This window comes from Mustelus asterias, unplaced genomic scaffold, assembly GCF_964213995.1.
Source record: "Mustelus asterias unplaced genomic scaffold, sMusAst1.hap1.1 HAP1_SCAFFOLD_113, whole genome shotgun sequence".
Lineage (NCBI taxonomy): Eukaryota > Metazoa > Chordata > Chondrichthyes > Carcharhiniformes > Triakidae > Mustelus > Mustelus asterias.
Window position 1 is genome coordinate 985,003 of NW_027590154.1, and position 17,491 is coordinate 1,002,493.

Genomic DNA, 17,491 nt, shown 5'->3' on the forward strand with positions numbered 1-17,491 from the left:
CTCGATGGATTAATGGATACTCTAAGGTCACGGTGTGGGAGTGTGATGTTCAAGTAAGAGATCAGCCACAATACTACTGGGTGGGAAGCAGGTATTAATGTTTTTGTGGACACCCCTGCTTGTTGACAGCTTTCATCGTTTACATGTCTGAGGAAATGTGCCAGCAATTGTCCACGTCTCTCTGGATGGGTTGAAAACGTTGGGCGCCTTTTCTCTCGAAAACAGAGAACCATGAGGGGATTTCAGAGAATATCTTTTAAATTATGAGCAGGTTCAAGTTAGGAACGGGTTTTGCACGTGGCGAAAGTATTTATTTGTGGGTGAATGTAGAGCAAAAGCCATCAATATCTGATCCTGACTATCAGAAAAATATAGATATTCAGAAAAATAAATTTAAACAAAGACACGTAAGAACCTGGAATTTGCTGCCATTGAGAGAAATTGGAGCAGAGAATATTGATACATTCATGGGAAGTCCTGGAAATACAGGAAGAGGGTGAAATAGACTGACACATGGAGGTGAGTGTAAATGGTGGAATGCCTTTCGGATAGAGAGATTGTCCTGGACTAGATACACAGCCATCTACCAGGTGGGTCAAATGGTCTGTTCCTCTTCTACAGTTTCTGTATCATGTAAACTGGGAGAGAACTCTGCACAGAGAATGCGGTGGAGAATTAGTTAATGGGCAAAAACAATTGAAATTGTCAGAGAGCCGGAAGAGGCAGTTCGCAGTGAGTAGCTGTAAAACCACCGTGAACAGACTGAACACAACGAACAAGTGAAAGACTTTGGGACAAGTTCCCACGTTTGCAAGAAACTCAAAGGAAATGTCAAATCAAATAAATTGAGTAAATTAATCATTTCAAATTGGAGAGACAGGAGAAATTTGGATGTAATTGAAAAAGAGACGGAAAGAGCAAAAACAGATATAAACTGCCGGAAAATGTTAAAATGAAATAAATGTTTGACACTTGAACACTGATGTTCATCAATTGGTGCTGATGAATCTAGTTGATATATGTTGGGTCTTGCTGTGCGCACCACTAAAACGCAGTTGGCTTTTTCTCACTGAATCATTTTTTGGAAACTGATCACCTCACTGACTTTAACGTGTTCCTTCGAGTTTGTCTCTCACCAAGGATTTTCCCGATTACACGGTTACCCCCTTTTCCCAGAAAGGTATTTCCCCCCAGTCCTGTCTGGGACGTGGCTGAACTCAAGGCTGATCAGTGAAAGAGTCACTGCGCCACCCAGTGAATCATCTGTGTCGAGACACCTTCACTTCTGCCTTTTTTGATGATAAACTCCAGAGACAGAATGACTGAACAGCGAGGAGAACCTCGGTGATTTGACACATGAACTGGTCGGTCACCCTCGAGTGTCAGGCAATTCTCATCAGCAAAGGCTCTGCTTCATCAGAGTCCGATGCAGCACAGTATATGGAAGAAGAAATCTTCCTTTACACCGTCCCACCTAACACTGCAAAGATCGCTGCAGCACAGGGTATCAGAGTAAATCTCTTTCCCGATTGTTCCATTAAATACTTCAAAGGCAGGGGCGCCACAGGCTAGATGATAAAACTCGGGGAGAACAGTGGGGTATTAAACATGAGAGACTTGGATGTTTACCGCAAAGACATGTAATCGAGTACACATTTCCAAATGATTGCCAGCGTTTAGGGCCTATGAGATACACTCGGGGAAAACACGCAGAAATTCCCAGATCCTGAGGTCAATCTGAAACAACAAATCAGCAGAAATTATGGGAGGTGTTCCCAGAGAGTACGGCTCATTCTGACATAGACAGTCCAGCTTCGCATTTTGTCTTAAAGACACAAATAGATAGGTTGCCCCATGTTCTGTTGGAAATGCACACGCTCCACTTTCTGGTGAACACAGTGACTGTCTGCTTCAAGCTGTCCTTTTTGTATCAATTAACAATGTCCCTCTGATTCTTTTTCGATGAAGCATTATCCCCAATAAACGGCCATTTCCTCTGATACCATCGCCCTGAACTCACTGAGCATCACCCCAGGGACCCTCTCTCCCTGCTCCATTTCCTCTGATACCATCGCCCTGAACTCAATGAGCATCACCCCAGGGATCCTCTCTCCCTGCTCCATTCACCCTGACAGCATCGCCTTGAACTCACTGAGCATCACCCCAGGGATCTTCTCTCCCGGCTCCATTCCCTCTGACTCAATCCCCTGAACTCACTGAACATCACCTCAGAGATCCTCTCTCCCGGCTCCATTCCCTCTGACTCAATCCCCTGAACTCACTGAACATCACCCCAGAGATCCTCTCTCCCGGCTCCATTCCCTCTGACAGCATCGCCCTTAACTCACTGAGCATCAGCCCAGGGATTTTCTCTCCCGACTCCATTCCCTCTGACTCCATCCCCTGAACTCACTGAACATCACCTCAGGGATTCTTTCTGGCTACTACATTTCCGCTGTTACCATCCCCCCTCAACTCGCTAAATATCACCCCAGGGATCTACCAGTGGCCATCAAACCTTCATGCCCTGACCATTCTCTCCACCTCTATCTTACCATGTTCTTTCGTCGTGTTGATATCAACATCTCCTGAGGATTCTGTTCTGGTCCTTTGGATTTTCCGACATTCCTGAAGCTGATAGCTTTACAATCTAAAGTCCTGGAGTTCAGCTCCAAGATTTGAATTCGTAACATATCATATCAACTTCGGAGAGAAAAGTATCAACGGCCTGCATGCCGGTTCAGTAGAATATCGCTGACTGGGTACAGTTAAAATTTAAACTTTCATTTTGCTCGAATTTCTTTTACTCATCAAGTCCACCGCCCCACGCAGCAGTGGGCCGACCCTCCCTCACTCTGTTACTTTTACCCTCTGTCGGTATGACTCCCCATCTCTATGTACTTTTTCCAGGCTCGGGAGGTCTCACGTTGGTCAGGGCTACCGTTTGGTTCGAACACATGCGATACTGAATCTGGGGATGAGTGATCAGATAATGTAGAGGGAGATTTGTATTGCATCACACGTGTGCTATACCTGTCTTATAATGTGGTGCCAGATTGTAGAGGGATGTTTTCATTTTATCTGCGTATAACCTACTGGACTTATAATAAGCTTTGCTGATAATCAGTGCACACATACACACACATACTCATACATTATGGTTGTTATGAGTCTTTGCTAGTTGGGACGATGACAATATTCCACTCGTAACAAATTCTTAATACAATCTTTTGAAAGATGGAATTATTAATATGAATAAAATGAACATGCATTAAGACACTGAATACCAGCAACCTGAAACAATTAAGTGCAGCCGTCATGCAAACAGCAACAGTTACAAATGATAAAACGAATAAAAAGTGAACAGTAATAATAATCCAACGTTAATAATGGCGGCACGGTAGCACAGTGGTTAGCACTGCTGCTTCACAGATCCAACGTCCCGGGATCGATTCCCGGCTCGGGTCACTGTCTGTGTGGAGTTTGCACATTCTCCTCGTGTCTGCGTGGGTTTCCTCCGGTTTCTTCCCACAGTCCAAAGATGTGTGGGTTAGGTTGATTGGCCAGGTTAAAAAAAAATTGCCCCTTAGAGTTCTGAGATGCGTGGATTAGCGGGTAAAATATGTGGGGGGAGGGCCTGGGTGGGATTGTGGTCGGTGCAGACTCGATGGGCCGAATGGCCTCCTTCTGCACTGTAGGGTTTCTATGATTTAATAATAATTCGACAAAATATCATATCACAATTTTTGCTTAAAAAGGAAGAAATTTTTAGACTGCATTCCAATGGATGGTGCTCCAGCACTTCAGGTGTGGCCAAAGATATCCCAAACTGTCAGTGTGTTGGTACAACAGATGACAATTGGGACTACAGGAAATATGTTTGTCACTTCATACGATGGAGCATCGAGGAGCTTGCATCCAAATTGCAGACTTTGTGGCAAAGGAAATTTAGACAGTAAACATTTTTAAATTCATCCCATGGGACATGCGCATCGACTGCTGGCCAGAATTTTTTGCCCATCTCTATTTGCTCTTGGAGGCAAGTTGAGAGTCAACTACATTGTTGTGTCGGCAAGGACTCAGGTTTCATTCCTTAAAGGACATTAGTGAACCAGATGGGCTTATCCAACATTCGGCAATGGTTTCATGGTCATCAACAGATTTCTAATTCCAGATTTTGTTGTTGAATTCAAATGCAGCTGCCGCGACGGGATTCGAAACCTGGCACCCAGAAGATTAGCTGAATGTCTGGATTAATGGTCGAGCGATAATACTATTACAACATCGCCTCCACTGTGCCACTGTATTTCATGGTGTAATGAAATTGGCAAGTCCGAAGAAGGACGCTAATATTGAGTACAATAAGATTTGCTCCTAGACATGTCATCAGGAGATGTAATGACATGTTGTTTATTTTGTGAACTGATGTTCGTCATATTATTAACCATACTGGAAATTATCTGGAATGTACCCGATTCTTGCACTTACAAAGAACAAAGAACAATACAGCACAGGAACAGGCCCTTCGGCCCTCCAAACCCGTGCCGCTCCCTGGTCCAAACTAGACCATTCTTTGGTATCCCTCCATTCCCACTCCGTTCATATGGCTGTCTAGATAAGTCTTAAACGTTCCCAGTATGTCCGCCTCCACCACCTTGCCTGGCAGCGCATTCCAGGCCCCCACCACCCTCTGTGTAAAATATGTCCTTCTGATATCTGTGTTAATCCTCCCCCCCTTCACCTTGAACCTATGACCCCACGTGAACGTCACCACCGACCTGGGGAAAAGCTTCCCACCGTTCACCCTATCTATGCCTTTCATAATTTTATACACCTCTATTAAGTCTCCCCTCATCCTCCGTCTTTCCAGGGAGAACAACCCCAGTTTACCCAATCTCTCCTCATAACTAAGCCCCTCCATACCAGGCAACACCCTGGTCAACCTCCTCTGTACTCTCTCCAAAGCCTCTACGTCCTTCTGGTAGTGTGGCGACCAGAACTGGACGCAGTATTCCAAATGCGGTCGAACCAACGTTCTATACATCTGCAACATCAGACCCCAACGTTTATACTCTATGCCCCGTCCTATTGTCTTGATGCTCTCTCCACTCACGTTGTTTTGTTTCTTAAAGACTTGATTAGTTGTAAGTATTCGCATTCCAACCATTATTCATGTAAATTGAGTTTGTGTCTTTCTATGCCCTGTTTGTGAACACCCTCCTTTTATTCGTGTTAGTGCCAGATTGACAAAACTTCCTGATGAAGAATTGAACCTCCCAGCCTCCCTCTGTGTCAATAATAATTCCTGCATCACAGTATCGACTGTACTTGAAATCAAATTCATTGGCTCTAAAACGCATTTGGAGATTCTAATGACGTTTGGTTCAAACATTCGGGTCGATGTTGTGACAAACTGCCAGAGATGAGTGAGATTGAAGGACAGGACTAATGTGATCAATATTACACCGCATATTGCACTAACTAGAAAGATATGTCATCATTGCAGTTTATCAGTTTACACAGGTGTTGTGCCCCACCAATTCTTTAGGCGTGTGTCTTTGTGTATCATGAAATATGTATGTATGTATCGGCATGACATGTTAGCATGTATGGTATTTAGAGTGCCCTTACTTGCAAAAAGCAAAAGAAAAATGGTGATTTTACAGAGGTCGATAAAATAATGAGGGGCATAGTCGAGGTAGATAGTCAACATCTTTTCCCAAAGGTAGGGAAGTCTAAAACTAGAGGGCAAACGTTTAAGTGTGAGGGGAGAGATACAAAAGCGGCCAGAGGGGCACTTTTTTCACTCAGAGGGTGGTGAGAGTCTGAAACGAGCTTCCAGAGTTAATATAGAGGCAGGTACAATTTTGTCTTTTAAGGAGAATTTAGACAGTTACTTCGGTAAGATGGGTAGAGAGGGATATGGGTCAAATGCGGGCAATTGGGACGAGATTAGAGGTAAAATCTGGGCGGTATGGACAAGTTAGGCCGAAGGGCCTGCTTCATGTTGTAAACCTCTATGACTCTATGACACAAATCTTAATGTTTGCAATGGAACATTGATAATTGTATTGCACTCGGCACTGCCTTATTTATTATTGCGCAAGGCCTTGCATTTGTTTGAATCACACAAGATCGAGTTCAGTTAGCAATGTATTTGAGACAGTGACTCCATTCATAGTCTGAGAATCTGCTTCAGCCTTAAATGAAGCAGAACGTGCTCAGGCCGGTATTACATTAGTTCCTACCTTTGCTATGAAAATAGTAAACCTTGCCTGAATTTTATAAAACCCAACATTTTTAAAGGGGTTTTGATCCTGTTTTGTGATTACATCGGGGCATATTTTGGATCAGTTCCACTCTTTTGTTTCTATTATTCTCGACCATCCTATGTCATTGTTTCTGTTACAGGAGACCAAGTGTGAGGCACCCCCAATCCCATACCGCCCCCCCTCCTCCCCCCACCACCCCCCTCCAGCAGCACTCATTCACTCTCAAACGGCAAGCAATGAATGGATGGGTGGCAATCAGTGATCCAAATGGGATTTGGACATGCCGCTGCACAACTCATCTGCAGCACTTCTTTAAAAAATACTTCATACACTGTTAAAGATGATTCGGGAGGTCTCAGGTCGTGAATAACGCTATTGACATCCAGAAGATGAGAAAGAAAGAAAGAAAGAAAGATCCACAGGAGCAGGCTGAGTGTAAGAAAGATTGTGACTGCATTTTATTTATTTATTTTTCAGTTAAATTTGGCTTAAAAATCGGAGGTTTTTTTCAAAACAGGGAGTAGGCCCAGGAGCAGCCTGGGGAATGTTTTTTGGAGGGTTTAAAAGCAGGCTGCACTTTTGAGCGAGCAGCGTCTGGAGCGGGCAGCGGACTGAGCGGGGAGCAGAGTGTGAGCTGTAAGGGCTTTGGCTCACAGGGCTTCGGCGAAGGCGAGGAAGTTTGTTTGCTTTTCTTCTGGTACACCCCCTTTTTTTGTTTTATCTCCCAAAAACTAAAAAGGACATGGCTGGTATGAGTGGGAGGCCAGTATACTGCATTCGGTGTGGGATGTGGGAGTTCCTGGAGACAACTTGCCTCCCGGAAATCCATATCTGTGCCAGATGTGTGGAACTGCAACTCCTGAAGGATCGTGTAAGGGAGCTGGAGCTGAGGCTCGATGAACTCAATTTAGTTAGGGAAAATGAGAGATTAATAGATAAAAGTTATAGTCAGGTAGTGACACCAGGGTCTCGGAAGGAAGACACGTGGGTCACAGTTAGGAGGGGTAATAGTCAGAAGGGTGATGTGCCAGAAAGTACCCCAGTGGCAGTCTCCCATAAAAGAAAGGCATGGGCAACAGATGGGAGAAGGGAAGAGAGTGAGCAGTCTGTGGAGGGATCCCCTGTGGTTGTCCCCCTCCAAAATAGGTATATTGTTTTGGATTCTGTGGAGGGGATGACGCTCCAGGGGTAAGCCACGAGGACCAGATCGCCTCCACGGAGACAGGCTCAGGCGTCCGGAAGGGAAAGAAGGGGTTTAGGAGAGCGATCGTTGTGGGGGACGCAATGGTTAGAGGCACGGACAGGCGGTTCTGTGGGAGTGAACGAGAATCCAGGATGGTAGTCTGCCTCCCTGGAGCCGGGGTGCTGGATGTCTCCGAGAGGGTAGGAAGCATATTTAAAAAGGAACGTAATCAAACGGATGTGATTATACACATTGGTGAAAATGATGTCGGTCGGAAGAGCAGGGGGGTCATACGAGAGAAATTCAGGGAGTTGGGTGCGAGGCTAAAAAGTAAAGCCTCCAGGGTAGCAATCTCTGGACTGCTCCCGGTGTCTAGTGCAAGTGAGGCTCGGGACAGGGAGATTCTACAGTTGAACGCGTGGCTAAACGACTGGTGCAAGAGGGAGGGTTTTAAATTCATAGATAAATGGGAAATCCTCAAGTCAGGATGGCAACTGTACAGAAAGGATGAGTTACACCTTAACTGGAAGGGAGAAAATATCCTGGCTGGGCGTTTTCCTAGAGTGTTTCGACAGGATTTAACTAGTGTGGCGGGGGGTGGGGAACAAAACAGAAGGTCAGCAAATACTGAGGCTGGGGTTGAGCTGGGGGCCAGGGCAAGGCTAGCTAAGAAGAGGAGCACTCTGGAGGAGGATGACCTGAGTGGGCCTGGAGGTCTGGAGTGCATCTGCTTCAATGCGAGGAGCGTAACGGGTAAAACAGACGAACTTAGGGCCTTAATGCTTATGCAGAATTTGGATGTGGTTGCGGTGATGGAAACTTGGTTAAAAGAAGGACAGGACTGGCAGCTGAATATTCCGGGGTATAAGTGTTTTAGGCGAGACAGAGGAGGGGCTAAAAAAGGTGGGGGAGTAGCGATATTAGTTAAGGAGCATATTACCGTAGTGCAGAGGGTCGACAACATAGAGGGGTCATGTACTGAGTCGCTGTGGGAGGAACTCAGAAACAGGAAGGGTGCAGTCACTATGCTGGGGGTGTACTACAGACCACCCAACAGCCCACGGGAAGTGGAGGAAAGGATATGTCAGGAGATTCTGGATAGGTGCAGAAAAAATAGGGTTGTTGTAGTGGGGGACTTTAATTTCCCTGGCACAGACTAGAAAGTGCTTAGAGCTGGGGGTGCGGACGGGGAGGAATTTGTAAAATGCGTACTGGAAGGTTCTTTGGAACAGTATGCAGATCGCCGGACTAGAGAGGGGGCTATACTGGACCTAGTTCTGGGAAATGAGCCCGGTCAGGTCGTCAAAGTTTCGGTAGGGGAACATGTGGCAAATAGTGACCACAACTCTGTTAACTTTAGGATAGTAATGGACAAGGATGAGTGCTGTCCTACGGGCAGGGTGCTAAATTGGGGGGAGGCTAACTATAGCCGGATTAGGCAGGAATTGGTGGATGTTGATTGGGAGAGGATGTTCGAGGGTAAGTCCGCGTCTGGCATGTGGGAGTATTTTAAGGAACTATTGATAAGGCTGCAGGATAGGCATGTGCCTGTAAAAAGGAAAGACAGGAAAGGTAGGATTCGAGATCCGTGGATAACCAGGGAAATTGAGGATCTGATTAAAATGAAAAAGGAGGCGTACGTTAAGTCCAGGCAACTGAAAACAGATGGAGCTCTGGAGGAATACAGAGAGAGTAGGAAAGAACTCAAATGGGGAGTTAGAAGGGCAAAAAGAGGTCACGAAATGTTCTTGGCAGGCAGGATTCAGGAGAATCCTAAGACATTCTATTCATACATAGAACATAGAACATAGAAAGCCACAGCACAAACAGGCCCTTCGGCCCACAAGTTGCGCCGATCACATCCCCACCTCTAGGCCTATCTATAGCCCTCAATCCCATTAAATCCCATGTACTCATCCAGAAGTCTCTTAAAAGACCCCAACGAGTTTGCCTCCACCACCACCGACGTCAGCCGATTCCACTCACCCACCACCCTCTGAGTGAAAAACTTACCCCTGACATCTCCTCTGTACCTACCCCCCAGCACCTTAAACCTGTGTCCTCTCGTAGCAACCATTTCAGCCCTTGGAAATAGCCTCTGAGAGTCTACCCTATCCAGACCTCTCAACATCTTGTAAACCTCTATCAGGTCACCTCTCATCCTTCGTCTCTCCAGGGAGAAGAGACCAAGCTCCCTCAACCTATCCTCATAAGGCATGCCCCCCAATCCAGGCAACATCATTGTAAATCTCCTCTGCACCCTTTCAATGGCTTCAACATCTTTCCTGTAATGAGGTGACCAGAACTGCGCGCAGTACTCCAAGTGGGGTCTAACCAGGGTCCTATAAAGCTGCAGCATTATCTCCCGACTCCTAAACTCAATCCCTCGATTAATGAAGGCCAGTACGCCGTACGCCTTCTTGACCGCATCCTCCACCTGCGAGGCCGATTTAAGAGTCCTATGGACCCGGACCCCAAGGTCCTTCTGATCCTCTACACTGCTAAGAATGGTACCCTTCATATTATACTGCTGCTTCATCCCATTGGATCTGCCAAAATGGATCACCACACACTTATCCGGGTTGAAGTCCATCTGCGTTAGGAACAAAAGAGTTGTCAGGGAGAAAATCGGACCTCTCAGGGACAAAGGAGGGGAATTATGCTTAGAACCCAAGGGAATAGGGGAGATCCTAAATGAATACTTTGCATCGGTATTCACGAAGGAGAGGGGCGTGTTAACCGGGAGTGTCTCGGAGGGAGGTGTTGACCCGTTAGAGAAAATCTCCATTACAAGAGAGGAAGAGTTAGGTTTTTTAGGGAACATTAAAACTGACAAAGCCCCAGGGCCTGATGGCATCTATCCTCGACTGCTCAGGGAGACGATAGATGAAATTGCTGGGCCTCTGACGGAAATTTTGTCGCTTCTTTGGACACGGGTGAGGTCCCTGAGGATTGGAGCATAGCGAATGTGGTCCCATTGTTTAAGAAGGGTAGCAGTGATAACCCAAGAAATTCTAGGGCGGTGAGCTTGACGTCCGTGGTAGGGAAGTTGTTGGAGAGGATTCTTAGAGATAGGATGTATGTGCATTTAGAACGGAACAATCTCATTAGTGACATACAGCATGGGTTTGTAAGAGGGAGTTCGTGCCTTACAAATTTGGTGGAGTTTTTTGAGGAAGTGACAAAAACGGTTGATGAAGGAAGGGCCGTGGATGTCGTCTATATGGATTTCAGTAAGGCATTTGACAAAGTCCCACATGGCAGGTTGGTTAAGAAGGTTAAGGCTCATGGGATACAAGGAGAAGTGGCTAGATGGGTGGAGAACTGGCTTGGCCAGAGGAGACAGAGGGTAGTGGTCGAAGTGTCTTTTTCCAGCTGGAGGTCTGTGACCAGTGGTGTTCCGGAGGGCTCTGTACTGGGGCCTCTGCTATTTGTGATATATATAAATGATTTGGAAGAAGGTGTAACTGGTGTAATCAGCAAGTTTGCGGATGACACAAAGATGGCTGGACTTGCGGATAGCGAAGAGCATTGTCGGGCAATACAGCAGGATATAGATCGGCTGGAAAATTGGGTGGAGAGGTGGCAGATGGAGTTTAATCCGGATAAATGCGAAGTGATGCATTTTGGAAGAAATAATGTAGGGAGGAGTTATACAATAAATGGCAGAGTCATCAGGAGTATAGAAACACAGAGGGGCCTAGGTGTGCAAGTCCACAAATCCTTGAAGGTGGCAACACAGGTGGAGAAGGTGGTGAAGAAGGCATATGGTATGCTTGCCTTTATAGGACGGGGTATAGAGTATAAAAGCTGGAATCTGATGATGCAGCTGTATAGAACGCTGGTTAGGCCACATTTGGAGTACTGCGTCCAGTTCTGGTCGCCGCACTACCAGAAGGACGTGGAGGCGTTAGAGAGAGTGCAGAGAAGGTTTACCAGGATATTGCCTGGTACGGAGGGTCTTAGCTATGAGGAGAGATTGGGTAAACTGGGGTTGTTCTCCCTGGAAAGACGGAGAATGAGGGGAGATTTAATAGAGGTGTACAAGATTATGAAGGGGATAGATAGGGTGAACGGTGGGAAGCTTTTTCCTAGTTCGGAGGTGACGACCACGAGGGGTCACGGGCTCAAGGTGAGCGGGGCGAAGTATAACTCAGATACCATAAGACCATAAGACATAGGAGCGGAAGTAAGGCCATTCGGCCCATCGAGTCCACTCCACCATTCAATCATGGTTGATATCAGAGGGATGTTTTTTACACAGAGGGTGGTGGGGGCCTGGAATGCGCTGCCAAGTAGGGTGGTGGAGGCAGGCACGCTGACATCGTTTAAGACTTACCTGGATAGTCACATGAGCAGCCTGGGAATGGAGGGATACAACCGATTGGTCTAGTTGGACCAATGAGCGGCATAGGCTTGGAGGGCCGAAGGGCCAGTTTCCTGTGCTGTCCTGTTCTTTGTTCTTTGAAAGGAAGGAAGAAAGAAAGAAAGAAAGAAAGAAAGAAAGAAAGAAAGAAAGAAAGAAAGAAAGAAAGAAAGAAAGAAAGAAAGAAAGAAAGAAAGAAAGAAAGAAAGAAAGAAAGAAAGAAAGAAAGGAACAAAAAAATCAAAGAAGATAGATTATTTATATGCTGCATTTCACGACTTCGGACGTCCCAATTTTGAAATGTGCCATTTCAGCACTTGGAATATAGTGTTCAATTCTGGCCGCCATACTACCAAAATGATGTGGAGGCTTTGGAGAGGGTGCAAAAAAGATTTACCAGAATATTGCCTGGTATGGAGGACATTAGGAGAGGACATGAGGAGAGGTTGGCAAAACTTGGTTTGTTCTCATTGGAACCATGGAGGCTGAGGGGGGACCTGATAGAAGTCTACAAGAGACTGAGGGGCATGGGCAAAGTGGATAGTCAGAAACGTATACATAGGGAGGAAGAGTCACTTACTCGGGGGCTTAAGTTTAAGGTGCGAGCGGCAAGTTTTAAGGAGATGTACGGGGTAAGTGTTTTACAGGAGGCTGGTGGTCGCCTGGAACTTGCTGCCAGAGGAGGTAGTGGAAGCAGATACGATAGCGACGTTTAAGGGGCGTTTTGAAAAATAAATGATTAGGATGGGGATAGAAGGCACTGATCCCCGGAATGGTGAGGGGTTTTAGTTCACACGGCAGCATAGTCGGTGAAGGCTTGGAGGGCCGAAGTGCCTGTTCCTGTGCTGTAATTTTATTTGATCTTTATTCTTTGCTGATGTAATGCAGGAAACGCAGCAGCAAACGTCTACTGAGCAGGAATCTCTCCCCGCACCCCCACACAAAATAAAGTAATGTGAAAAATAAGTAAACATTGATTTCTGTGGTGTTAAATGAGGGTGAACAAAATTTGGTTTTAATATTCCAACATTGCATTTGAGAGGGCAAACACAGACCGTGGTTTAGCATCTCATCCAGTATTTGAACCACGACTGAGTTCAGGACTCGTTCAGTATTGACAATACGGAACACTAAGGTTTGTGCCCTAAATACTTGAAGGGTGGGATGTTGAAAGTGGGACATCCAAAGTCGTGTGTGTGTATGTGTGTGGGTGTGTGCGTGTGCGTGTGTGTGTGTGTGTTTGAGTGTGTGTATGTGTAAGTATATGTGTGCGTGTGTGTGAGAAAGAGAGAGAGAAAGAGAGCGAGAGAGAGATAGACAGACAAACAGACAAAGAGACACAGAGACGGAAACACACTGGGGCGCACTCATGGCCCTGGGAAATAATTAATATGTTTTTCCTACTGTTTAAAGACACCAGTGAGCATGGTGAATGGACAGATCAGCAATTTCCTCAGCTCTTCTCTGAACTTGTTCTGGGAGATTGCATAGATGAAGACGTTGTTGCAGGAACTTACTAACTGGAGCACGTTAGTTGTCTCTTGAAGGATATAGTCTGGATCATTGAAATCCAGGCTGGTGAGGTAGCCCGCACCTGCGAGCCGTGCGTAGAGGAAATGTCCGACATAGGTGGCCCACAGGAGAAGAAAACTAAGGGAAATGGTGAAGAGCAGGACAATGGATCTTCTGCGGTTTTCCATCTCCGGGTCTCCGTGGTCCTCTGTGCCTCGGAGTCTCCTGCGGGCTCTGCTGGCCACTAATATGTGTCTCATAGTCAGGGAGTTGAGTAGCAGGATGAGGAGGAATGGAAGAAAGGGGGTTAAGATGTGGTCCAGCCAGTCGTAGGCCAGCCACGTGGGAGATGTGTAGAAGGTGATCTTGATGTCGCAGAACCAGGGCACCCCATCTAGAATGTACAAGGGCTGGTAGACGAAGTAGAAAGGGAAGTTTTTCACACAGCTCAGGGCACAGACTATTCCTATAACCAGCAATGCTGTTTTCTCGGTGCAGTATCTGGTCTTCAGGCTCTGACAACAGATGGCGACGAATCGGTCGATGGTGAAAGCCACTGTCAGCCAAACTGACCCATCCCGTGTGGCAAAGACCAGCAAGGAACTAACTCTACACGCAGGGGTGGTGGACAGGGCACTGTTAGAAAAGTAGATGCGGCCGATGCGGTTGAGGACGACGGCAGTAATGATGACCAGGAAATCGCTCACCGCTATCGCTACCAGGTAAAATGTGATGCACCGGGAGAGTCCGCACCGTCCTCGGCATAGGATTATAATCGCCCACAAATTGGCTGTGAGAGATAAAAACACGACAGGTGTCACCGCACAAATTCTAAATACCAGTTATTGAGTCATCCAATCAGTTACCGAATCTGTCCTGATCTAACCCTTTGTCACCTCCAGACTCCTGCAATTGGTATTCGTTAGATATCAAATGCTGAACAAAACATGTGTCATTGTAGACAGCATTGAAATCTGAGCCCGCCAAAAAATCTGTTTTCTGGTCAGTTTGCGGTTAGTTTCCCAAATTTAGCTAATTTCAAACAATTGCTGCTGATGCTGTTATTCATGACAGGCCCAGTGCATCGATCAAGTGCATGCTCGCTGTTCTACATTGGTTCCAGTCGAGCAATGTCTCGTTTTTAATATTCTCATCCTTCTCATCTTTAAATCCCTCCCTAGTCCCGTCATTCTAGGTGCCTGTAACTTCTTGCTGCCAACTGAGTTCACAGTTTACCTCCAACTTTGTCCCGTTGTGTGTCCGTATTGTTTAACCCGCCATTGACAATAGTTACGCCTCGAGATGTCGACGCGCTAATCTCTTGAACTTCCCTCTCAGCAGCTGTTTTTCGCCTTTCTTCTGAAGGACGTTCCTTGTAACCTATCTCTTTGAACTACTTAGGCCATTGGGTTTTAAATGTCTTTGTTAAAGTCCTCATCGTACGTATTGCAGTGGCTGAAGAAACAAGAGCAACTTTACCTTTTCCACTGGCAACTAGAGATGAGCAATATATATTGACCTTGCCATGGACACCGACAAAAATATCTAAAACAATATGTACGAAACGTACCAGCACAAGAAAAACATGCATAGCAGATTTAAAATCTTGCTTTTCCATTCATAGAATCCTACAGTGCAGAAGGAGGCCATTCGGCCCATCGAAACTGCTTTGACAAATTTCCCACCCAGGCGCTCACCACATGACCTCATGCATTTACGCTTGTGAGTTTCCCAAACACTAAGGGGCAATTTAGCATGGCCAATCCATCTTATCTGCACATCTTTGGACTGTAGGAGGAAACCGGAGAATCCCCTTGAAACCTTTCCTTAAATAATTCCTATAACCGCATTAACATTGAGGGCTGCCCAGTAATAAATCACGGTATTGTAATTATTAAATCGTTGCAGACGTCGCGCTGTACATTCTTGTAATCACTGTAAGATTTTTTTTAGTATTCAATTTCATCTAATTCAAAGAATGCAATGTAATAGTTATTTCGCCGATGCTGTAATAAGATCATTTCATGGAAATGCATGTTACTTCGCTGTTATGCGGTATTATTCCAGAATAGCATTCAGAACACCAGCGCATTTTACTACATTTAATGAAACGCAAAGTCGACAATATAACAGATGCAAAGCCATCAATTATAGTCCAAATTAGGCAAACCAATAAAATGCATCTCAATCTTTGTGTGCAGCACAGTAATTTGAATAATGTCTTGGAATGTTCCATGATCCAATCAAATAAATCATAGAATTTACCATTGCATGGCATAATATCAAACAAGGCACGCACAGGCATATGTTGGTACCCGTTTGAAGTCCCGTAAACTCATCATTGCTGAGTTGTAGATACGATTAGCCCGTTCCAGAAAGAGAAGAAACCCAATTTATTGTTCTTTTTAAACAACGTTAACAACTTATTTGTGATCCATCACTTACCAGGGGCACCAATACCAGCAAGAACGGGATAACAAATGGCATAGAAGAGACCTTTCGCTGGTCCGTGCATCGTCTCTCAGAAACTAGAGGGTTCTCAGAAGCTTAAAACTTAGCTCTGGGACACATTCAATGAGTCTCTCATTTATTCTGAATGAGCGTCTCCGGGGGGACAATTAAGTAACAAACTGCACCTGACTTACATTTCGGTAAACAAACACATGAACTCACCATTTCACGTCTTCCACTTGCCACACTGGCAGCGTGGACGATTCCTTTCCTTTCGATGGCCGGAATTTATGCGCCTGAATGTTTCACACACATAATAAAAAAAGGCACAAGTTTAACTAACAGATAGTTCTTCAATCTCTTCCATTTCAAAATAGTTGACCTTGTTTATGGTCAATCACAAATAAGCACTATGAGATCTATATTACCCGGTGACTCGATTCCTTTTATTGGTCAGTTAGGTTTGCAATTCAGGGAAATTCAATTTCAGAAATATTCAATTCATAATGAGGACATGTGTTAAATAATGTATTGATATTAAATATTGAATAACGAAACAAATACACAGTACAATTAGTTGAGATTATTCAAAGGAAGATAAGAATGAAGCTTTAATGATGGAGCAGAAAGCATTGCTCCCTTCGACATTTGCCAGACCAACGCTTTTTAATTTTGAAGTGCAAGTTGAGATATCAGGTTGAAAGTAACGGATGTGTTCATTTATTAAGTGACATGGGTCCTCAATCTACCCATGGGAACCTGCAGCAGCACACTGCAGTTGAACATTGTAGTCAGGCCAATTGGGGCACAATGGTATCATTTGTTTTTGTAGTGTACTGGTTATCAAGTACGCCGAACACGCGAAAGGTCGTTCGAAACCGGGCAGAAGCATTCATTCAGCTTTCTTGTTTAGGGTTAGGAAAATCTGTTAGTTTTCAGTTTGTTGTTGAAGATTATTCGAACTTCGATGTTACAGCCATATTATCTTTGCTCTGACCTCGCCTCAAAAGCTTTCTGTAAAATAAGAAATGCTGAATTTTTTGAAGGACTGAAAGGAAAGAAGCGTTTCCATTTTCAAGACGTGCACAAATCGGCATCTCGTTCAGTCTACAACAGAATTTAATCGGTTTTCAGGTGCAAACTAACATAGTTAATTAACATCTGAAACACGTCGAAAACTATTGTGCGCTCAAAATAACAGGCACAAGTGATACTGTAACTGAACTGGAGAAAGTGACGCACATTTCCCAGAAGCATCTTTTTAAAAGTGTTCTTCATGATAAAGAAATTGGGAAACAAACACTCAGACAGGTGAGGAAATCGAGAATCAGTGCGGACCTGCTGGTCTTCTTGTAGATGAACGAGATTGAGGCGCCAGAATGTTTCACACACAGTGTAAAGAGGGATCAAGTGTAACAAACAGATCATTCTTAAATCTCTTGCCTTGAAAGATATTTGATTTTCTTTGAAAGATGATTGTAGTCAATCTCGAATAAGCATTTTGGGATGTGTATTACCCAGGGACTCGATTGCTTTTGTCAATCATGTTTCCAATCATTGTTGTATCTTTCAGAGACATTCAATTCAGAATGAGGACATCTGTGCTAAATAAATGTATTGATATTAAATGTTTAATAACGTCAAATGCTGGATAAAACTGTCTGAAATTATTCGATGGAAGATGAGAATGATGCATTAATGATTGAG

General features: G+C 44.9%; 1 protein-coding gene across 1 annotated transcript; it reads right to left on the bottom strand.

The window, feature by feature from the left end:
* Nucleotides 1–13,221: 13,221 nt before the first annotated feature.
* LOC144484507 (putative G-protein coupled receptor 139) lies at nucleotides 13,222–15,848 on the bottom strand. The gene is made up of 2 exons (XM_078203027.1): nucleotides 15,779–15,848; nucleotides 13,222–14,123 (listed from the first exon to the last, which is right to left on the bottom strand). The coding sequence occupies exons 1-2, from the start codon at nucleotides 15,846–15,848 to the stop codon at nucleotides 13,222–13,224; spliced, it is 972 nt and encodes a 323-aa protein (XP_078059153.1).
* Between the last annotated feature and the right edge of the window lie 1,643 nt (nucleotides 15,849–17,491).